Source organism: Diplotaxodon limnothrissa, linkage group LG22 (assembly GCF_057381915.1).
Source record: "Diplotaxodon limnothrissa isolate DT_005_m linkage group LG22, D_limnothrissa_male_GT1.1, whole genome shotgun sequence".
NCBI classification, from domain to species: domain Eukaryota; kingdom Metazoa; phylum Chordata; class Actinopteri; order Cichliformes; family Cichlidae; genus Diplotaxodon; species Diplotaxodon limnothrissa.
The window spans coordinates 4,160,285-4,182,619 of NC_140616.1; the positions used below are offsets into that span (position 1 = coordinate 4,160,285).

At 38.9% G+C, this 22,335-nt stretch overlaps 1 protein-coding gene and 1 pseudogene across 1 annotated transcript; both read left to right on the forward strand.

Moving 5' to 3' along the window:
• The first annotated feature begins 553 nt into the window (after positions 1-553).
• Positions 554-3,064, forward strand: LOC146609215 (uncharacterized). Its single transcript, XM_085346361.1, has 5 exons — positions 554-760; positions 1,095-1,186; positions 1,544-1,738; positions 1,827-1,903; positions 2,154-3,064. Exons 1-5 carry the CDS (start codon positions 610-612, stop codon positions 2,791-2,793), a joined length of 1,155 nt encoding a protein of 384 aa, XP_085202487.1. The 5' UTR covers positions 554-609; the 3' UTR covers positions 2,794-3,064.
• A 2,205-nt stretch (positions 3,065-5,269) lies between these two features.
• On the forward strand, positions 5,270-8,464 carry LOC146609216 (uncharacterized; annotated as a pseudogene).
• The last annotated feature ends 13,871 nt before the right edge of the window (positions 8,465-22,335 follow it).

Genomic DNA, 22,335 nt, shown 5'->3' on the forward strand with positions numbered 1-22,335 from the left:
TGAGGTTTTCTTGATGTTTCTTGGTGTTCGGTTGCTGAAAACGAGCTTTAATAGAGGAGGAGATGTGTTGAAAATTCTATTTAGCCTCCAATGCTAATGTTAATGTTGCAGTCTTTTTACTCGTAAGTGACGGTAGACACTGCACGTGGAAGCGCCGCGCCACGTTCAGCTTTTCCCCTGTTCACACAGACACGTCTTTCTCCACGCCAGTTCATGAGCGTTTTTGCTTCTCTGTTTATTCAGAGTAATTTTTTCACAATTGATAAGTAAATAACATCCCAAAATAATTGAAGAGAGCTTGTTTTAGTCACTCCTGCTTTTACTTTGACATCGTTCATCGCTGACTTGTCTCTAATCTGTCTCTCTCTCTGTCTCACTCTCTTCTCCCTTTGAGACACCCGCCCCAAACATAGTCAGTTAGGCTGTCCCCTCCTTTGCTATGTGTTCATTTTCATCTCTATTGTCTCTTTTCATACACAAATCTGATCGCATTTGTCAATCGCAGTATTTTATTTTGGAGAATAGCTTTTATCTTCAAAATGGACTACTTGCACTAACACTTCCGCGTTCTATGTAGTCCTGCCCCAGTGCTTCCGGTGCGGTTAAACCATGGCGACGTTCTACACTCGCTGCCTACAAGAGCTCCCAAAATTGAACATCACCGATGTTCATCGGATTTGCAGAGTGACGACTACCCCCGCCAGCAAATTAGATAAAGGATTTAAGTTATATGCTGCATCATATATACACAACTACGAAGGTAAGAAAACGTAAATTAACCGACAAAGAAACGCTAGCTAACGTCAAATGCAAACACTACGTTACTCCGCTATGTCCTTCATTTGATGTCAGTTCTCTACATTACATGTTTTCTTAAACGGTGTTTTATGTCGTCCTAAACTATAGTTGAGGTTTTCTTAACTAATGTCACTTTTGTAGTTAGACACTGTTATAATGGCGTTAGGTAGTTGGCTAACTATGGAGGTAGTTAACTACCTAATGCTACTCTTGCTAAGTGTAAAATATATATGTTTAAGACATGCTGAAATGAGTAATACAGAAATAATGCTAATGGTACTTGTATCTTTATTCAGTGTCCAATAAAGACAGGTTGTCAGGGGAGGTCGGTGTGAGAGCCCTGTGCTACAGGTCAATGAGGAAGAGTGAGGCACCACACAGACTAAGTGTAGGCAGGAAGCTGTGTAAAGTTGTTAATCCCCGTTCAGTGGGGTTCAGTTCATTCCTAAAGGCCCATCAACTTGAATGTTTTCCTTGTCTCCCTGCTTTATCACTCCTAATTTGACTAGTCAGATAGTTAAATCAACGTGTGTTTGGGTGATCAGAAACATTTGACAACAAGTTAATACTGCAAATATACACAATCTAAGTTATTACAGTTATCAAGCATGGTTAAGTTGTTTTAATAGGGAGAGAAGGAAACACTAAGCATTCAGGAGGGTGCGTAACCATAACACTGAACTATGTTCCTGTTCGGCTCTTCCATGAAGATGTTACATTTTTAATTTTCGTTCTTTCTTCTTAGATTAAGCTTCTGGATTCATCGCCGGTGATACTGACACATAGCCAGTGCTTCTGTGTGGCAGGCGCTGTTATGTGCAATCACACAGTGGCACTGCTCTTTCAAACAGCACACTACTCACAACTCAGAGTGCCGGTTGTCCCCCCTGTGCATAGCTGCACGGAATCTGAACAGCAATGGCACAAGCCACGGACAGTGGTAATTTAAATGAGGTTAAAGTTTTTGAATTAGTCCATGTTTACATATGAACAGCAACACCATCCATAGTAAATGTGTCTTCTGTTAGGGTGTGAAGCCAGGACCCATCAACTCCATGATCTTCACTAAGCCGGTACCAAATAGGATGGCCCAGACTGGAGTACGGTAATTACATTTGTAAAATTTGGTTTCACGTGTTACAAATGTATGTTGCTATTTTTTTCATACATACATACGTCAGAATAGGTATTAATTTACATACAACATTACACTTTCTGAAGACGGCTAACTCAGTCATGTACATCCCAGTCTCTAACTTATGCACCACTGTTTTACACCTTTTAGTTTTTAGTTTAGTTGTTGTTCAGTATAATAACCTTCTCCCTTACATTATTGTCATTGATGTTTTCTTTAGGAGTGGCTTCTACAGAGGCATGGTGGGTCCGTTACCAGATCCCTGCTTGTTCAGAATAACGGAGGCATATGCAAAATTTAATATTGAGGACAGGCCACTTGTGACCACAATGAACATGAGACCTGACAAGCCCCTTGTGGAAAGTGCCTTTGGGCTGGTGCAGGAGGGGAGTGTTCTGTCATATCAGCAGCCGGTTTTGACAACCCGGTACATCACACTACACCGCGATGCACCACCAACACCGCACTTGCCTCTGGAGGGGTATGACATCTTGCCATCAGATTGTGTGTTTGTGTGCTCAGAAGAAGAGCTTCTGCATCTGAAAAGCTTGTCTGTAACTCTGGAAATGGCTCACAAAATAGAGGAAGCTACACGTGAGCAAAGCTCTTCGTCTGAGTGGCATCAGCTCCGCAGGCCCAGAGTGACTGCCTCTAGGTTTCGGGAGGTGTGTCACGTCAGAGGCCAGAGCTCGGCCGAGTCACTAGCAGAGCGTATATTGAAGGGAACAAGGCAGACAGCAGACATGAGGAGAGGAACTGAGATGGAGCCTGCAATAGCAGCAGAGTATAGTAGGCTAATGAATGTTAACTACTCACCCTGTGGTCTGGTCATTCACCCCATTGCTTGCTGCATCTCCTGATGGTGTTGTTTTTGACCCCAATGAATACCCCCAGTTTGGCTTCGTCGAATTCAAATGTCCCAATGTACAAAACTTTATTGACTGCAAATATGTGCAGATGGAATGTGGTACCCCTAAACTAAAAAAGAGCCACGCATATTACTGGCAAGTGCAAGGACAACTGCTCATCAGTGGGATGCAGTGGTGTGACTTTGTTGTGTGGGCACAAGAGGACTACCTAGTGCAAAGAATATACATGGATATAGATGTGCACAATGCAATCAGAGAAAAGGCAGACTATTTCTTTTTTTTACATATATATGCCAAGATACCTTTGTTTGAAAAAATGAACAGTGAAAACATAGCAAAAAGAAAAACAGATCCTTCAGGCTGGCTGGAACAAAATAACTGATGTTTTATTTTCAATATATTTCATGAATTCTTTTGTTGTTACATGTTACCTTTATGTGACATCAATAAACTGTTATTTAAGCAATGGCATCAATTTAATTTTTAAAAACACACATTAAAACGTTGAATTTGTGCAGAACTTATTTACATGGTAAGTATTTAAAACTCCATGCCTAGCATACTGATATACATTTAGACAATAACACAACTGAACTGTAGAAAATGACAAATGGTATTTTTGATGTTCCAAAAGCTCAATGTCACTTATGATTTTAAAACGATTTAGTGATTTACTTTATAATTTTGATAAACAGTTTTGTTGAATCTGAATAGTAATATAGTAATATAATTAAACAGTATTATTAACATTAAACATTTGCAATGAATTTGAATTATCAATAACTGAAACTCAACTATCAGCACTCAAGTACCAGTTCTGTAATCAAGTATTGTCAGCTGAGAAGGAAGAAATGCAACTGTAGTGGCCTCAGCTGCAGGTCATTTTCCATAAGTTACTGGCACTGGTGTCTTGGGAAAAATCCATCTTGTCTCACTTAACCCATTTTTTAACTAATGCTGTGTTCTGGTAATTTGACAGCATACATGCCACTGCAAACAGTTGGTTGATATTATAAACATGTGACATGGTAATGATGCTATCAAAAAGTTTGTTCTGTTTGATCCTCCTAATGACTCGCTCCACATGTACCCTGAGTCTGGCTATGGCCTGCGTCTCCTTAACCTGGTATGCTGGCATCTGCTTCTGCTTAGATAGAAAAGGTGGGCAGTACACTTTGCATTTACAACAATAGGAAGCCCTTATCTACCATCACTGCCATGTCTTCAGTCAACTTCTCAGCAATGCCTGATTGTTTGAATAGTTCCTTGTCACTAACCGAACCAGCATACAGATTAGAGATGAAAAGTAAATATCTATTTTGTTTTCATTAAGACTGGAAAAACTTTCGAAATTTAACTGATGGTGACCTTGGTATATTTTAAACAGTTAGCTTGAATAGAACTTAGGTGTACCTGGTATAGAATCGGATGTCAGTGTCGGAGCCAGCAAAACGCTGTAACCCAAATTCTCGCTGGACACGTAACTCCTGTATTTCCTTCCTCAGAGTCTCCACGTCTTTGGACAGGTCTTCTGCAGCTGATGCAGATATGTCCAATGCAGACGGCTCAGGGACTGAGCAGTAGTCATGATCTCTTGTAAGACTTTGCTCTTCTTGATCGTCAGGAGGAACTAGTTCAGGGCGTCGCTCCGTTCTCTCCCAAACACTACGCCGCGGTGGTTCAACTTTATAGCCATTCCACTCAAAAAGTGTTGGTACAGCACCTTTAATAAGCCTCCTTCGACCATCGAGGGTTGTTGGCTCTATGAGTTGATCACTGGCAAAGTGTCTGCAGCAGACCCTGGTGTGAGAGGTGATCGTGAAATGATCCCAGCGTATGTTTACCGGCCATTGTCTTCTCAAGTCGGAATGGGTCGGAAAGGCATGAAAACTTAGTATGCCATTAAATTTGGCTGAAGCTGAACAAAGTGGGACACAGCAATGCTCGGAGTATTTCTTCTCCTGTTTTTGAAAATGTTCTGTTTTAAATACTTTCCTTTTTATACTCATTCTGAAGCGACATTAGCATAGCTACCGATAGATAAGCAAACGTACCGGAAACGCACAAGCGGTACTATTTGGAAACGGAAATACGTCACATGCCCTAGTGCAAGTAGTCTATTGCCTGGATTGTCTTGTGTGTCTTGGTGTAACTTCCTGCGGAACATGCGTGGCCCACGCAAAAAATAGACCAGATACCGAAACAATCGCTTCGTAGCACTCCGTGTCTGGTGTAAACTACACCATAGATTAACGTGTATTTTGTATTGTGTTATGTATCAATTGGACTCCTGCATGGACAGACACAGGTTTATTTGATAACATTAAATGTTATTGCAGTGAAATTCAAACGCATGGTCAGTATTAATCACCATGTACGGTATATGTCAGTGTTTTAATCATTTGTGCTTGAATTGCTCTAAATGTCAAATACTATGCCATCTTTGTTATTATTTTATCCCAGTAAAATGCTGGTCCAGGTTCGATACTGCCAACAGCAGAAGTATGTGAAGTTGGAAGAGGTTGATGGGCGTTTTGAGTTTATGCAGTTTCATGAAAAAGGTTTGTTTATATCTTACCTAATTTTAGTTGGGGGGACAGAATTTTTTGTAGGGCGTTTCGCCAAGTCTCTTGAATCATACAGTGGTGTATCACTTTAGTGAATGTGAGGCAAGAACAGTTTACTTAAAAGGTGCACTCAGATATATCTTATCTTTTCCAGTCATCGAGAGATTTTGCCTGCCACCTGATGCAAAAGTAGTGTACAAAGATGCAACAGGGACAGAAGTTGATGAAGTGATTTTCAGTGATCTTATCAGCCAAGGCACTGTGGTCCTAACAGTTTTCTCAAGTGATGGTGAGAAATTTAAAGGGGCAAGCTCAACACCAGACATGGGGAAGGGCTGTGTGGCTGCTGGTTGTTCCAAATAATCAGGAGCACACAATTTGACCAATCAGCTGTTTGAACATTGAGATCAGTTAATTTAAATGAGTCAGGTCTGCAGTGTGATGTTGCCTTGTTAGTTAAAAATCTGCAGCCAGATTTGTTTTTCTACACCTTACAGAATAATGTTGTTTTTTCCTTTTAGAATTTTCTGATTACTCCTTGTCTTCTGCATCTGATTGTTCTGACTCAAGCTTCAGCTCAAATGCAAGTACATCAACTATACTTCTAGATGAGGGTCCCAGGAAGAAAACAAGAGTTGAGGGTACTGTTGATGCAGCATCTGCTAAAAAGGTTGTGACAAAACTCAGTTCTCATAGTATTTTTTCTACTTCATTATTCTTAATATGTAGAAAAGCTATTCCTCACTTTTTGCATCTTTTTTTTTCTCAAGTTAATTGAAGGTGTACTTGGAACCAATTCAGGTGGTGAAGAGGTTCTCCAGGAATATCACACAACACAAACTCTAACAGATGCTACCAGAAGAAAAATGGTCAATATAATAGTGGCTCACATGATTGATTGCCATGGGTATGTGTGTTCTATTTGTGCATTTTATTTTTTTTTAAATACAAGTTACTATTTTGCCATTACTTAAGCATGTTAATTTAAAATCGTTTTTCAGGCACCTCCCCACCAAAGCTGTTAGAGAACAGTACGCGCTAGGGGTAGTGACATTGTTCCCATCCCTGAAAGACCCATACTCCAAGAAAGGCTATGTATAGTCACTACTATTGCACTTTGTTTACATAATTTTCATGCTGTGCATCATTGGGATTTGTGTGCGTTGACATTTAAGTTCTAAAAATTTTCAGATTGACAACACATTATTTTTGAATGTATTTACATTTTAGGAACACTTCTATGATGCTGCAAGCAGCACTGGATACATTTCTTGGTGTTTGAAAACGATACAGAGAAAGACTAGAAGAGGATCTGCACCACCAAGTAGCTCCACTGGCTTTACTCAAGGAGGTAAGAAATTAAGTGTCCACAAACTAGATAATGTGCTCATTTACATTAGATACTATTTTGTTTTCATTTACCTATCTGATCAGCACCTATGCTTTTATGTTTGTGTGTTTTTCTTCAGGGGGCCCAAATTACCAAAGGCCCATTAATGTCGACATGCAGCTTGATGGAGATGCTTGCCAGGAGGCCATCTCTTTGCTGAAACATACATCCGACACTTCCTTGATTTTCCAGAAGATGAGAGAGACCTTTCAGCATCGTCAGAAGGTCATCAATGATCCTGACAAAAGTCTTGATATCCTGTCTGTCTATCTTCCCAAGATTCTTGGATACAAGAGGATTGGTGAGAATATTCAGTGGAATTTTTAATATCACTTTAAATTTCAAGATGAATGTGGCAGTAGTAGATTTTCTTTCTTAAAGGTGAATCAAGACTTCACTCTCCTGTTTGATGATGAGATATCTACCAGGCTGCTTCAGAAATGGGATCCAATCTTTAGGTATCAAATCATCAAAGAGGCCAAGCAGCTCACCTCAACAGTAGAGTTGCGTCAATTGGTGCAGTCAGCAGAGAGTCCACCAGGAAGTGATCTTGATGAGGCAGCAAGTGAGTTTGTTAAATATGATTTGCTATAAGCAGTTAAAGTTCAATAGCATCAGGATTCTATTAATAAATACCAATTCATTCACCTGTTAGCTTTGCTTCATCAGTTTTCTTTAGCTGTTAGTTTAATGTTTATGACAGCACATTTCAACTTTCTTAGGAAGTGTTTCTAGTTCTCCTTAAAAATTGCATTTGAAAGATTTGCTGTCAATTGATTCTTGTGACTCTTTGGCCGCAGCCTTTGACCAAGACATGGCCTCCCTGTTGTTACTGTTACATCTACTTCCGCCACCCCCAGGAGGACCAAAGTATCAAAAAATCAGCGCCTCTGATGCTGTTGAGAGACTTGTAGTCTTTCATAAGGTAATTTAATATTTATAGTTTTTGTCATAAGTTGTCATGTCACTGGTTAAGAGGTGAATGAAACAAATTACAGTTGAGCTTACAAAGGAGGTTTACATACTCATTTCTGTGATGCTATTATCTCTGACTTGCTCCTGTGTCTAATGCTCAGTATCTTTGTCTCAACTCCAGTCTTGCTGCAGTTTGGAAGAGCATCTCCAGAATCAGCAGAGTCAGCAGCCATACCTCCTGGCTGTTGGGCGCCAGAAGAGGAAGGTCGACAGCTTCTATGTTGCCATAGACAAGCGTCTCATCCCCTGCCAGGCCAGCCGCTCCCTTGGGGCATTTGATGAGCTTTTTAAAGCTCATTTTGTGTTCAATGTGTCTTATGATGCTGCACTTGTGAATTTCTACACATTTCTGCAGACAACAGTATACAATATTGATATGGGGAAAATGAAGGAGTCCCCAAGAGTGCGTGACTTGAGAGCCAAAATCCTTAACCAGGAAATTCTTCTCACAACCTAAGTAAAAATCATTAAAATGCTGACATGTTTTTTGTGTAAGAGAGCTTATCTCAGCAGTCAGCAGCTGATTTCACATTTAAGAGGTGAACATGGTTATTATCCTGGACCTAAGTTTAAGTTATGTTGTTGGCAGCCAGGCTGCAGGCTTCAGTTCCAAACTTATGCAGGCTTTAGGAAGCACCTCAGTTTTCACAGCAATGTTGACCACAATGATCGAACTTCAGCCATTGCTTCTTTTTCTAATGACACAGTTTCACCTGCTTTGGAGGACCAGTTTAATTCCTCTTATCCTCCTCACAGTTCTCCCAGTGTTCTTCCAGAGTCTAGTTCTTCCAGTGTTCCAGTGAGCATTGATTCAGTACTTACAAGGGATTCATCCAAAGAAATCTGTGCATCCATTGTGGCCAAACTGCAGGGTAGTGGCCTTTCTAACAGTTTAGTATCCTCACTTGTAGGCGATTTGGAGGAATTAACAAGTGAGCTTCGCTCAGAAGCAAAGCAGGCCATTCTTTCTGCGTTACCCACAAAGGACTCCAGCATATCTTTAATAAATGAATGTTTTGAAAATTTTGAAAACCCTTTCACCAATCTGAACACAGAATGGAAACGAAATAAATACTTCAATCTAAAATGGGGAGTTGTAGAACCTAGAGAAATAACACTTGGAGTGAGGTATGACATCAGGCGAAATCAGAAGTTTGGTACTTATGATCAAGTACCTGTGAAGGATACTTTTATATATGTACCTATTTTGGAGTCTTTGAAGTTCATGTTTAGAAATCCAGAGATTTGTGTTTTCCTGCAGAGAGAGTGTAGCTCAGAGCCTGATGCTTATCATGACTTTTGTGATGGAAGTTACTTTAAAACTCACCCTTTGTTTTCAGCCAAAAGGCATGCATTACAAATTCAGCTATACTATGATGACTTTGAAACAGCCAATCCTCTTGGCTCTAAACGCGGAATTCACAAAATTGGCTGTATTTATTTTGTTATAAGAAACTTGCCCCCAAAATTTAATTCCATTTTGATGAACATTCATTTAGTGTCACTTTTCCACACACCAGATCTGCAAAAGTATGGTTTTGATGTTATACTGGAACCACTGATAAATGATGTCAAAAAACTGGAAAGCCAAGGGCTAAGTCTTCCATTTTCTGATGAGCAGGTATATGGCACAATATCACAGATCACTGGAGATAACCTAGGGATGCACTCAATTCTTGGTTTTAATGAGTCGTTCAGTAGCCGTCATTTCTGTCGCCTTTGTTTGATTGAGAAGAATGATTGTCAAATGGTGTACAGTGAGGATGATCCTAAAATTATTCTTCGTGGGAAAGATTTGTTTGACATACATTGCCAGTCTCTTCGGGAAGATCCTAAATTGAAGTCACTGTATGGGTTGAAAAGAAATTCTGCACTCAATTCATTGCAGTATTACCATATTTGCAATAACTACTCATTTGATATAATGCATGACCTTCTTGAAGGTGTGGCTCAGTATGAGGTCAAATTGCTTTTTGAGTATCTTACGCAACACTTCATATCAGAACAGAACTTGCTTTCTAGGATTTATGGTTTTGACTATGGATTTTTAGAAAGAAAAAACCGGCCCACTAAAATCATATTGGACAGTGCTGGCAATAGCATTGGTTTGAACTCTATCCAGACATTCTGTCTTGTGAAAAACATCCCACTTTTGTTTGGTGACATTATTCCTGCAGGGAACAGACACTGGAATTTGTTATTGTTGTTACTTCAAATAATGAACATTGTTTTTTCACCTTGTCTCACTCTGGGAATGACTATATATTTGAAGAATTTGATTATTGACCACCACAAACTATTTAAGCACACGTATCCACACAGAAACTTGATTCCTAAGCATCATTTTATGATTCATTACCCATCCTGTATTCGAAAAATTGGCCCTTTACTGTATATGTGGAGTATGAGGTTTGAAGCTAAGCACAAGTTGTTCAAAGATTATTTCAAAAATTTCAAAAACCTCACCAAATCGCTTGCTAAACGGCATCAGATGGCCATTGCTTATCACTGGGAAACCTTTTCTCTTAAACAGAAGGAGTTTGGGCCAATTAAATCATTTTCTTTAAGAGGTGAAAGTGTGGTCAATAGTGAAATGCTATTATCAAAAGATGTTTTCTCAACAAGTTGGGTTAAAATTGATGGTGTAGAGTACAAAGCTGGACTCGTTGTTTGCAGTACAATGGAGGAAGACATGCCAGTCTTTTGTCAAATAATTGATACACTTATGGTTGAAAATGACATTTTTTTTGTTGACACACAAACTCTTTACTGAAAACTTTGATGAACATCACCATGCATTCAAAGTAGTACAAACTGAAGAACGGTGTGTCATAAAAATAACTGAACTCAAATGTCACAGACCATTTGATATTCAAAACTCATACAGTGCTGCAGATGAAAGTTTGTACATTATATCTTCATTTATTATGTTTTGATTCACTTTCTGGGAAAAAGAAGCATGATAATAAATGTTCTTGGACAATGTACAGTTTTCTTGAAATTATTCTCATGATTGTACTTGTTGTCGTTAAAAAGTTATGTTAATCTATTACATAAATAGTTCTTTTAGGGATTAAAACTACCTTAATAAAAGATTAAAGAGTTAAAGTAGTGTTATTTTTCAATCTGTGTAGTGTTAATTTAACCCAGTTTGGTGAGTTAAAAATTAACTCAGACATGGTGTTAATAATAATTTGCTCAGTGTTAATTTAACCCAGTTTTAAGAGTTAAAGAAGGAACTCTGACAAAGTGTTAAATAATTAACTATTTTGAAAATGTTAATTCAACTCTGTAGAGTGTGGAGCTATATAAACCCTGAAAAAAATGTTAAAATCAACTCTGTGGGAGTTGATTCAACACTACAGTTTTTGCTGTGTTGTTTGAGAGGAAAGTCTTTTTTTCCAGGTCAGTCCTTCCAAACAAACCATACTTGTTCAATCTACTTTGGGGGAGATTTTGGTGTACAAAAAATTGAATTGGTTTCTGCTCAGAAAGGAACAGCAAATCAGTAAAACTTCTGCTTTTATGGTGTCAGACATGCTGATTGTCAATTATTTAAGCATATTTAAATACAAGCACTTAGCGGCTACATATACTACTAATTTCTATGGAAGCAGTAATGGTGGGACTGCATAGAGTCTAGTGAACGAATTATTTTTTACATGAATCACAGTTTAAGAGCTCCATGTTTTTAACAACTGCTGCCAGCGTGCCTTTGAGCAAAACGCTGAATCCTAAATGTTTTGCTAGAAAATTATAGACACTATAAACTGTGTGAGATTTAATACTTTGTTGAAAACAAAACAAAAAAAATGTTCAGCAAATCTTTTGTGTGTAAACAAAGGATTTAAAGGAAGCAGACGAGTTTAATACCTGTCACAAGCAGAGCTTGGAGCAAATAAGACGGGAACGTCGCTTTTTGGGTTCATGGATATAGCCGACACAGTCATCCAAAACACCCGGCAGCGATTATAATAAGCTTATAATTCAATAATATTACAAGGAGGCAGTTATTCAAGAATGCACAGGTCACATCAGCTTCAGGGAAAGCAAAGAAAAAAAAAAGTTCCTTATCCGTTTTCCACACAATGATAGAAACACCAGGAAATACAGAAAGTAAGAGGCACAAAAGTCTGTCTGAATGTAATCGTCAATTGTGCACAGCTGATTGATTGTGCAATAGCATTTTCATCTCTGCCCAAAGTGAACAAAGGTTGTTACTAAAGTGGGTAAATGAGCAAATTAGAAGGGATTTAGGTAGAACTAAAGAGATCTTCTCAAGCAAATGGTGCTTATCATCTTATTAGCCGGCTGGACTGTGGGCAGCTAGGGGGCAGAAACTGCTTTGGGCAAAAAGCTCTGGAGCTGCAGAAGAAGACATTGGGTGAAATTAAATTACAGTTACAGTCAGTGATGTCTACAGAAACTCATTTTAACTAAAGACCCAAATGAAACATTGCTGCAGAGCTGCTTCACCATTGCTTATCCCGCAGGCTGATCATACGCTCGCTGTTTGGAGGTCATGTGCTTGAACATACCTGATCTTTTCCTATAGTCTCTGTTTGTGTTGCACCAAAGCTATTTATGTGCTCTAAATGCCAAAGTGATTTTTCCTCATCTGCTGACACAAATGCCACATGCTGCCTGTTTGGCAATGGAAGAAACCTACTTTTTTTCCAGAGTTATTATTTGCATGTGCTGCTATGCTGTGATTATCAATCAGTCTGAGTGTTGTTTATCCACCTCATCACAATATCTTACAGAGAAGTCAGTTCATTACTCCCTCCATAATAGAATTCAATCACTCATAATGAATACCTGTCAAACTGAATGATATGTGACAGTTTCCAGTCCACAATTTATTGATTATTGTTACACCCCGGCCTAGGCAACCGGCGTGCAACGTATGAAAATAAAAATAAGAAAAAAAACTCACGAGAAACAAACTAAAGCTCTCCACCAAAATCCCAAAACGAAGGTGTCTCAAACGAAAATATTAACAAACCCATTCACAGCTATTTACAACAAAACACCAAACTATTTACAACACGGGGGAGATCGCAACCATGACCAACTGACACACAGGGCTTAAATACATAGAAGGAGCAATCAGGGAATGGACCACAGGAGGGAAACACAGCTGGGGCAAATTAGACCTGACGAGACAAGGAAACGTAACCTGAACACACTAAGATAACAACAGACCTTCAAAGTAAAACAGGAAACACATGACAGTCAAGCAAAAACAAAACACTGACAACACCGAAACGTAACAATTATGTTCAATAATTTGTGCCAAATCCATCTTTAATTAAAGCCACCTTAATTAAATTATACGCAAAAAAAGGCTTTTCAGTGGACACTAGCAACTGGGACTAAACCCTACAATAAATTAACTGTATATTCAATTTTATAACTCTAGATTCCAATCTTTAGATACATATTCTGGTAAAAAAAAAAAAAAAAAAAAAAACCCAAACAAAACCAAAACAAAATTCTTATCTACATGCATATGCAAAAGTAGGTTTTTAAAAATGTGTATTAACTATTCAGTTTTTAATCACTTTAATACTCTCTAATTTAAAAACCACATTCATTACAACAGTAGGGCCTTTAATTTTTTGTGACTAATCTTTCCTTTTTATGTTCCCAACAGTCAAACAGGAAAAGCACAGGAACAAAACTACAGCTTCAGACTACAAGTCAGAACAATATAAAACAAATGTGAATCAAGTATCTCATGAAGTTATCACACCAAAAGCCTTGTGAGCACAGACTTAAAAAAAAGTCTCCCCGTTGGGCTTTTTTAAGACTGTGGTTCTTTGCATAGAACAGCAGAATGGTTGCAGTTTATCTAGGCTACAGGTCATTTAGAGCTTTATTGTATAAGCCATCACTAAGACACTAAAACCAACCAAAAGACACTGAGAGCCAGTGGAGTTCAAATGCATGAGATCGAAATGTGGATTAGACCATCGGCATACTTTCAAGATGTTAGGTTGATCACTTTAATCTCAAATCAGAGTCAAAGATAACACAAAGGCTCATAGCTTTTGATCGAACCCAAGAAACCACCAATTCCAAATCCCTGGATGGTGCATCTCTTTTTCACCCGGAGGCCAGGACTTTCTGTTTTGTCTTTGCTGAACTTTAAAAGAGTTTTCCTGACTTTTTTGCTTGGAAAAGAATTATAGCTGCACTCAAACCATGCATGCCATTTGGCTCTGCAAAAAATTAGACACGTGTCATCAGCATAACTTTGAATTTATGTTAAACATTTAAATCGTGCACAAGTGAAAATTATGCAAAGATGTAAATGGAAGCTTTCTGAACGCGGCTTACTTCGAAACCCAAAATCAAATTTTCAGTCGTTTAGAGCGAGACAAAAGGCTTTCTCTGTTCCAAATAAGCCATACTTGTTCAGTCTGTCTTTCTAATTTTAGTAGGACGAACATTAATATTTAAAATACTAACTGAGGGCTGCAGAGTCTCTTGGAGGGGGGTGTTAGTTTTTCTGATAATTGTTCATGTCCACTGTAATGTTAAAACACACCCAAATGAAACTGTCACACTTCCTGATGATCAATTATTCAAGTGCATTTTATTAGCAGCAGCTGGTTAATTTCTGTGCAAGCGTCGCTGCACTTATCTTCCACAGGACTCTGCAAAGTCCTCCGACAACTTTCTTTTTCATTTGACTATATGAATGAAATTTATTTACAGAAGTTCACAGAAGCTTTGTGAATGTGTTCCACTTAGAAAATCATAAAGTAGAACACGCAATTTAATATTTAGAAAGACATTTGTGTAATGAATTGTATCAAACAGAGCACTCACATGAAACCTGAGGGAACATGCTTGTATTAAAACTAAAGCATTTTTTAACAAATTCAATTCCTCCTCATCAAATATTGTTATTGCCAGGCCTAAAAGATGTAGTAATGACTACAAACAGTAAATGAATGGCTTGAATTAACAGAGTTTTCATGTATTTGTTTCTATCAATATTTTTGCACAGGGTGAGCGTTTTAAGAGCTGTATATTTTTTTCTAATGGAGCGGGCATGTCAATGTTAATTTAAAACATTAATTTTACCAACATAAATGAACAATTAGCTTTGGGTTGACAAAAATTATATATCTATCTAACAGTGTATTGTTGGCTGTAGATTCTTTTTTTCTTTCCACATTTTTCAGACTTATAAATTGATCAGGCTTGAAAAGTTAACTCAGAGAGCCTGTAGTGCAGTTTGCTTTTTGTGTTAATGGAGACACTTGCTGGCATGTGTTTATGGTAGCACTGACAAAATGACAGCAATGATGTTAAAATGGAGAGACAGATCAATGCACCCAGGCCCATTAAAGTAGCAAAAACAAACAGATTTAAATCTGAAAAGCATTTTTTATAGTAAAACCAAATATATTAAAAGAAATCATCCACGTTTAGCATCATCACTGGTTATATTGCAGACTTTCTTCCACCACTGACCCACTTCGAATGCAGTTCACTCATTTTTGGCTGGACGAACCCCAGTTGTCCTCTCTTAGCCAAAAACCAGCTGGAGGCTAAGTGCCTTGCGTGCCTGCACTTGGGTAGGAGTCTTTAAGCAAGGTGAAAGTATCATTCATTCAGCTTTCCCCACCGCGCCTGTGCAAGGATTCAAACCCTGTCTAATTGACTACATTACATTCACTGCACTGTAGCCACTGCAACCTTGAGATGTGGCGTGAGGCAAGGATCTCATCTAAACTGCACCCTAAGCCTCTGACACTGGGAAGAGTCACGCAGGCATTTTCTCAACAACACATCAAAAATTGCCTCCCTCTCCAAAGCTCCTCTAACAATATTCAGCTCTGATTTTGGGAGAGAAGGGTATTCAGGCTGGCTGTGGGCTAATAGCCTACAAAGTCAAAAATGCACAGTGGCTGCAGGCTAATAGGCAGCCGCGGCTGAGCTGACTGAATGGCTGAAAAGGAAATAAGGCTGGTAGGAGAGGGATCGAAAGGGAGACATGAGCAGGAAGAAAGGAAAGAAAGGCCAAGGAAATATAGGATGACATGGAGAGGGAAAGCGATGAACAAAAATGAGGTGAAGTAAGAGACAGAGAAAGACTGCTAATCCTCAGCTGATGCAATGCTACAGGTGCAGGTTTCACCCTCACCTCAGTATGCTCAGTCGCTTTCTTTTCCCTTCATCCTTCATTCTTTTTCTCACCACTCGCCCTCTGTTATTCCCTGCTGCCCTTGTCTCTGAGAGCTACATCAGGTGGGGTTACAGGTGCAACGAACAAATCCCTCACCTCCCTCCTCCCCAACTCTCTCCTCAGCTGGCTCAAGCCACATTAATCCAGTGATGTAGATTTACAGCGACAGGCCGGCCCAGTGAGCCCCTGGTTAGTTCTCTTCAATTCTAGAATGTTCTTCTGAGTGTCCTTTTGTTTTTTACCCTGGTCTTTCCTCCTCCTCCTCTGCTCAAGATGCCTTTCTCATGTTCCACAAGCTGTTGTGCCTTTTTCTCATTGCTACTGATGCTTTTGACAAATTTCTTTCAAATATTTCATGTAGCTGCTTGGCTAATCCCAAGTGAAGGATTAGTGCGACACCTGACCCAGTCAGTAAGTAAAACCAAAGATGAAGAGCAGCTCACTCTGCACACGTATTCAGTCTTATTGCCATTATATCTTTTGATGGAAAGAAGGTGAATTAATGCTTGCTGAGAGGCAACAACCACCAATAGTCTTAGATTTTATACAGAAAAGTGTCATTGCTTTCATGATTTTTTTGGTAATAAAGTTTGGGTCTGTTGGTTAAGGTGCATAATGCACTGTGCAAATGTGATGGCCTGGTTTTAAATCCCTCCCAGAAATGTTACTGCATGACATCCACTTGAATTGCTTCCTTATCCTTCACTCTCTTTTTACCTTGAAATGTTTTACAAAATAAAAGAAAGCTGAAAAAATAAATATATTTATTAGAAAAGCACAGCATCGTTCTTGCCCGTAAGTGTAAAAAGAGTATATTTATAACAGCTGGTCAAATTTAAAACCTGTAGTACAACATCTAATAATGGTCAGCTGTACAATAGTTATTAATGATTTGGTAATTTTCAAAAGGCAGAATGAGCACATCAGCAGCTGCAAAGCAATCTGAGAAAATTGTAAGGTTGCTAAATATTGATATGCCCACATATTTGTGTCATGTAGGAAAATATACAGAGAGGACGGTTAATAAAATAATCTGATACCGATTTTTAGCAGAACAGGCTGCTGCTGGCACAATGGGTTTATTCAATGTGTATTATTTGCAGTAAAACAGAAAACACTTAGATGTTTTACTGGATTTAGATGTTAACTCCAGAAACTACTAGAAAACGATATACTACAATATAGTATTCTATAAACTATTATTTGTATATACTATATATTTTTGTCAATTAAACTCATAAAAAGAATTTAACAATTGAAAACAGCAATCTGTTAAGTTAAATGTGAAACGGTAATCACCTCAATGCAATGTTGCCCTGAGAGCCCTTGTGCCCAGATGGTTATATGGATGTTATTTCGGAATGGTCTGTACCCCATGGAAATGGAGCTGCCTACTGGTAGAAGCCTCCAGCAGCAGGACGATGCTGCCAGGGCATAACTCGAGGAACATGATAAAGAAAAAAGTCCAAATTCCCAAAGTTCAAATCTGATGAAGCTCCTGTGTACCTGATCTCCAAAGGCCTTATCCACATGTCTCAGTGACAAACACAGAAGGGAGACCTAATTCACACGTGGTTAAACATACTATCAAATTGGGTATGTATCTGCGGCTGAGTAAAGTTTCCCATGTTATACTGCATATGCCCAAGTGGCCAGAAGAGAAAAAAAAAGTAAATTTAATAGAAAATATATGCATTAAAGAATAAGAAGGTAAGTAAGCAAGGCTGTATGTGTAACAAAACAAACAACTTGTTCTCCCATCTGTCTGCATCCATGTTTTGTATTACTGACATCTTGTGGCTGCAGTTGGCTTTTGTCTCTGGAAGCAGGATTAACACTACTTGCCCCCAACTTTACTGGAATCAAGCGCACTAGATTTCATAGATAACTGTGTCCTGTTAACAAGAGCTGGAGCTTGTCAAGTTGAAAGACTCATGGATATTGTAGATAACCCTCTGGTCTTCGACAAGAGATTTATGGTACTTAGTGTGCTAGACAAGCTCTGCTTTCACTGATCTGAGATCATTTAACATCTGCACTCTATGTTGAAACAGCTAGCCTTAGAAAGTGAATTATCATCTTATGATTTATCATCATAACACTTATTCTTTCTCTAACTAACCACCTTGGTCAAAATCTGTGCTGTAGTGGAATCAGCAAAGAAAGCACTGACAACAGAGAGGAGGTGTTAGCTCTTACTATGTGTAGTTTTAATTTAAGAAAAAAAAACCAGACAAGTTGAACTGGTGCAGGTGTCACCAACACTTTTAGATTAGTGTCTCTGAGTAATCACTTTAACCAGCTGTTTTAATACACCACCTTTATTCGTCATTAATGCTTCTTATAGTAGAGATCTTTGGACAGTTTGCCAATAGTGGTTCCATAGTGTAGTAATTGACAGTTTTATCTAACAGTGACCGATCCCTAGTTTAATCCCAAAGGGAGCTACTTTTGATATAGGAGTGGTCAAAAAAAAAAACTCCTCTGCAGTTTTCAGCTAATAGTTAATATGCAGTAGATCACTATAGAGGTAATAACGTTTTACAATTCTTCAGCAGAAATCAGTGCAGAAAGGTGAAAATACCCTGGATGAGTGAAGGACAGTGGAGGGTGTCATCTTCTCTTCACAGGTGCTGTTACCACTGGTTCGTTGAATCTTAAATAATGATTAGGTATGTAAGTAACTTCAACACAAATGCCAAGACCCAAGATTTCCCAGTTGAACGTTACATTGTAACAAGGTGATCAATGTTACTCACTTCACCTGTCAGTGGTTGTGAAGATGACCTATGTATTGATTAATATGTGCAGGGATGGATTCAATGCAGCCACAGAGGTTTTTGGGCTGCTGCACAAATCAGTTCATGCCTTGGTTGTTCGAGATGCTTAAACTAGAAAGAATCTCTTAACATTACAACCTAGGTAGTTACAGCAGTGTTCAAAGTCTATGTGAAGTAAATTCTGGTGTGTTTCAAAAGGCACAATTCACGTTAGAACATAAACAATTTGGGGGGAGATATTTTGGACAGAACCAAAATCATACACATATCCCTGTCCCGCCATTATAAACTAAGTTAAGATTAAACATGGTCATTTCATTACATTATCAAGTACAAAAAATAAGGCATTTACTAACATACTAACAATATGTCAGTAAATGTGGCCCTAAAGATCATAGCACATCAGGATTAATGGCAAGAGGTCATTCCCCTCCATACAGAAGTTAAAAAAGGGTCGAGCTTTGGGGTTTTGCTCTGTAATATGAGGGGATAAAATACTAGTAGTGGAAAGACAGGACAGACCTGGGGTTATAACCCAAACACATGGTTTCCCTGCTTCTTCTTGGTTGGTAAGAATGCAGTAAATATTCCAAAGTCTTACAGCTGAGGAAGGTGGTTAGCTAAAAGTTACTTAAGATTTCTTTTTTCTTGTGGTTGACAGCACTTGCTGTTTCAGCGTAGAGGTAACTAGCTATATTCACACCACCAATTCATCTTCCCTCACTGAATTAGCAGAACAGTTGGTCTCCATAACCAATGGCAAATAATCTAATAGTGAAATAGTTCTTTTAAGCCTTCCCGACCACTCTGGGCACTTTCACATTATAAGGTGCATTCACCCACACAATAATACAGTATTTTATTTTGTATTCTAATTGCTTTATCTATCACACATATACATCACTGGATATATCAGGGACAATGTGGGGTTATTTACCCAAAGATACATCATCCTGTGTACTGGAGAAGCCAGAGAATGAACCATAAACCTTCTCAGTTGGTGAGCAACCAGTCTGCCTCTAGAGCCAGAGCCGCCCCTGAATGTCTGATTTTCGCTACATTTCCTAATAATTATGATGCATATTGGTTAATGAAGAGTCACACTGATAGAGAGCTGTGGATTGCCACAAATACCTGTCTCCACTGTGACCATTTCACAAACTTTCATCTGGGACAACCAGAAATCTGCTGTTAGTCATGAATCAGGACGACATGAATCAGGCATCCTCCCTCCTGTCCTTCCTCCTCTCCTGCCAACATATGGTGCCATCATCATCATCATCAAGATAGAGAGCAAATTTAATTTGGCTCTAATTTAATCTACACCTCATAAATTTATGTCATTAAGTGTCACATCAGTCTTTGGTGACTCTGGTACAATAGATGTTTTCTGTTGTCCTTTTTTTTTTCCTCACCCACTGTTTCATGCCAAGCCAACCAGAAACACACACATTCCTGACAACATGTCCACAAATGGGATATGTTAACTTGGTGTGCATCAATTAACTTTGACCCTGTAACACCTGTCTCACAGTGTGCCCACCATCTCCTCTACCTGTCATCTATCACCTTATTGGTCTACCTTCACTCTTCCTATTCTTTCTATTTCCTCCCTCCCCACAACTTAATTCCCTTCTTCCTGTCTCCCTACATAATTTACTTTTTTCATTTTCTTTTTCATCCAGTTTTCAATCCACTGTTATCTCTTCCCTCTTTTTCCTTCCCTCCCCCTTTGCAGATCATTCATTTCCTTTTTTTACATTCTTCCTACCTTTGCTTACTGACAGTCCTTCCTTTCACGTCAGTCTTTTATCCCTTCCATTTCTCTTCCTTCCCTTCTTCATCACCTTTCTTTTCTTCACCTCTTCTTGCTTTTGCAACCACTTCTTTCTAATAGTATTCCTTTATTTCTCATTCATTTCATCACTTCTGTCCTACTCCTACCATCCTTCTTCTATCACAGTATTCCTTTTTTCCTCCCTCCTCTGCCATCCCATCAGACCTTATCAATTTTCCTCTTTCACTTAACTTCAGTGCTTCCTTGCTTCCTCTGCTACAATTCTGCATTTTTCCTTGCCTTTTCTTTTCTTCTTGCCCCCATACTGTTTACGGTACTGTGTAACAGTTTGGAGCCACCCCTCATTTCTTTATTTTGTCTCCAAGAACCCAGACTTTCTTGTAATTTCTGAAGTGGTTTTGAACTATGAATGTTCTTGGGAAAGCCTGGAGAACCAACGGTTTTTTGACATTAGTTGTTTTTTTTTTCCATTTACATACATATAAGATTAGAGGACATTAGAGGCCCTTCAACAGATCCACTACTGTTTGCCAAGCCTCATGAGAAACCTCAGTGGAAGGGTGGGTATTAAGAAGCCATTCTTTAAGAAAGAAAACAGGGAGAAACAAAAAGACTGAAGTATGCTTAATTTATTTGAAAGGTTCAACTATATTCACACATAACTGTTGCATCCATTTTCCCCTGCAAAATCTAAAGACATGAGGGATGACTCCAGACTTTTCCACAGTACAGTACGTCCTTTAATCTTCCAACGTCCTGTCATCATCTCTTTTTTGCCTTTCCTTCTCTTTCTCCTCCTTCACCTCCCACCTCCATGCCAATCTCTCTTGATTTGGCACTGCAGGTTTACTTAGTTCCCTCTCTACACTGTTGACAGTGGCACAGGTTCTGAATCAGATATGCTCAAAGAGTGTGTGTGTGTGTGTGTGTGTGTGTGTGTGTGTGTGTGTGTGTGTGTGTGTGTGTGTGTGTGTGTGTGTGTTAGGGGCAATGGAGGACAAGGGGAGTCATGTCAGTGTATGATGAAACACACCTAGAGATGAATGCAGGTCCATTCATCTCCTTGCTCTCAGGCATCCATTCACAAAGGCTGATGGAGCGCACTGATAAAAAAGGATGAAGAAAATAAAATCAGCAAACATGAACGGTCTGACTGTGAGTAGGAGGGAACAGAGGAGCGAGGAACAAGTAGACAACAAGTAGTCTAAAATGGAATGAAGGAAGGATGTGAGGGAAAAGTACTGAGGTGAAGGAAAAAAACATGGATGAGGGATGGGGAGAATGGGGGAAAAGAAGTGGAGAGATTTATTGAAAAGGAGTAGAGAGAGATGCAAAAGGAACTGAAGTAAGCATAAAATGTGGAGCAACGGAAGGAAGAAAAGGTCAAAGGTCAAAGCAAATAGAAGACGAGTAGCATGAAATATGAACCACTGCATGCAATCACAATACATTTTAAGGATGTGGTTTCAATTAAGGACAACCTAGACCTGACCCTTACACCAACCTTCCTTTAATGCCACAAAATAACAGAAATGTTCCACAGGTAATTCAGGAATATCACGCAGGAAATGGGGAAAAAAGAAGAAAAAGGAAAGAAGACAAAAATGAAGAACTGAAGGAAGATAATGGACAAAGGAAAGAAGAAGAAAATGAAAGACGAAATAGAGGAACGAGTACTAAAAGGATGGAGTGAAGGATAGAAGGAAGGAAGAATGAAAGGCATGATGGTGGCAGTATAATCAGAGACCAAAGATGAACAGAAATAATCAGCATAATGAACACACAAAAAGCAAGAAGAAAAAATAAACAAAGTTAGGAGA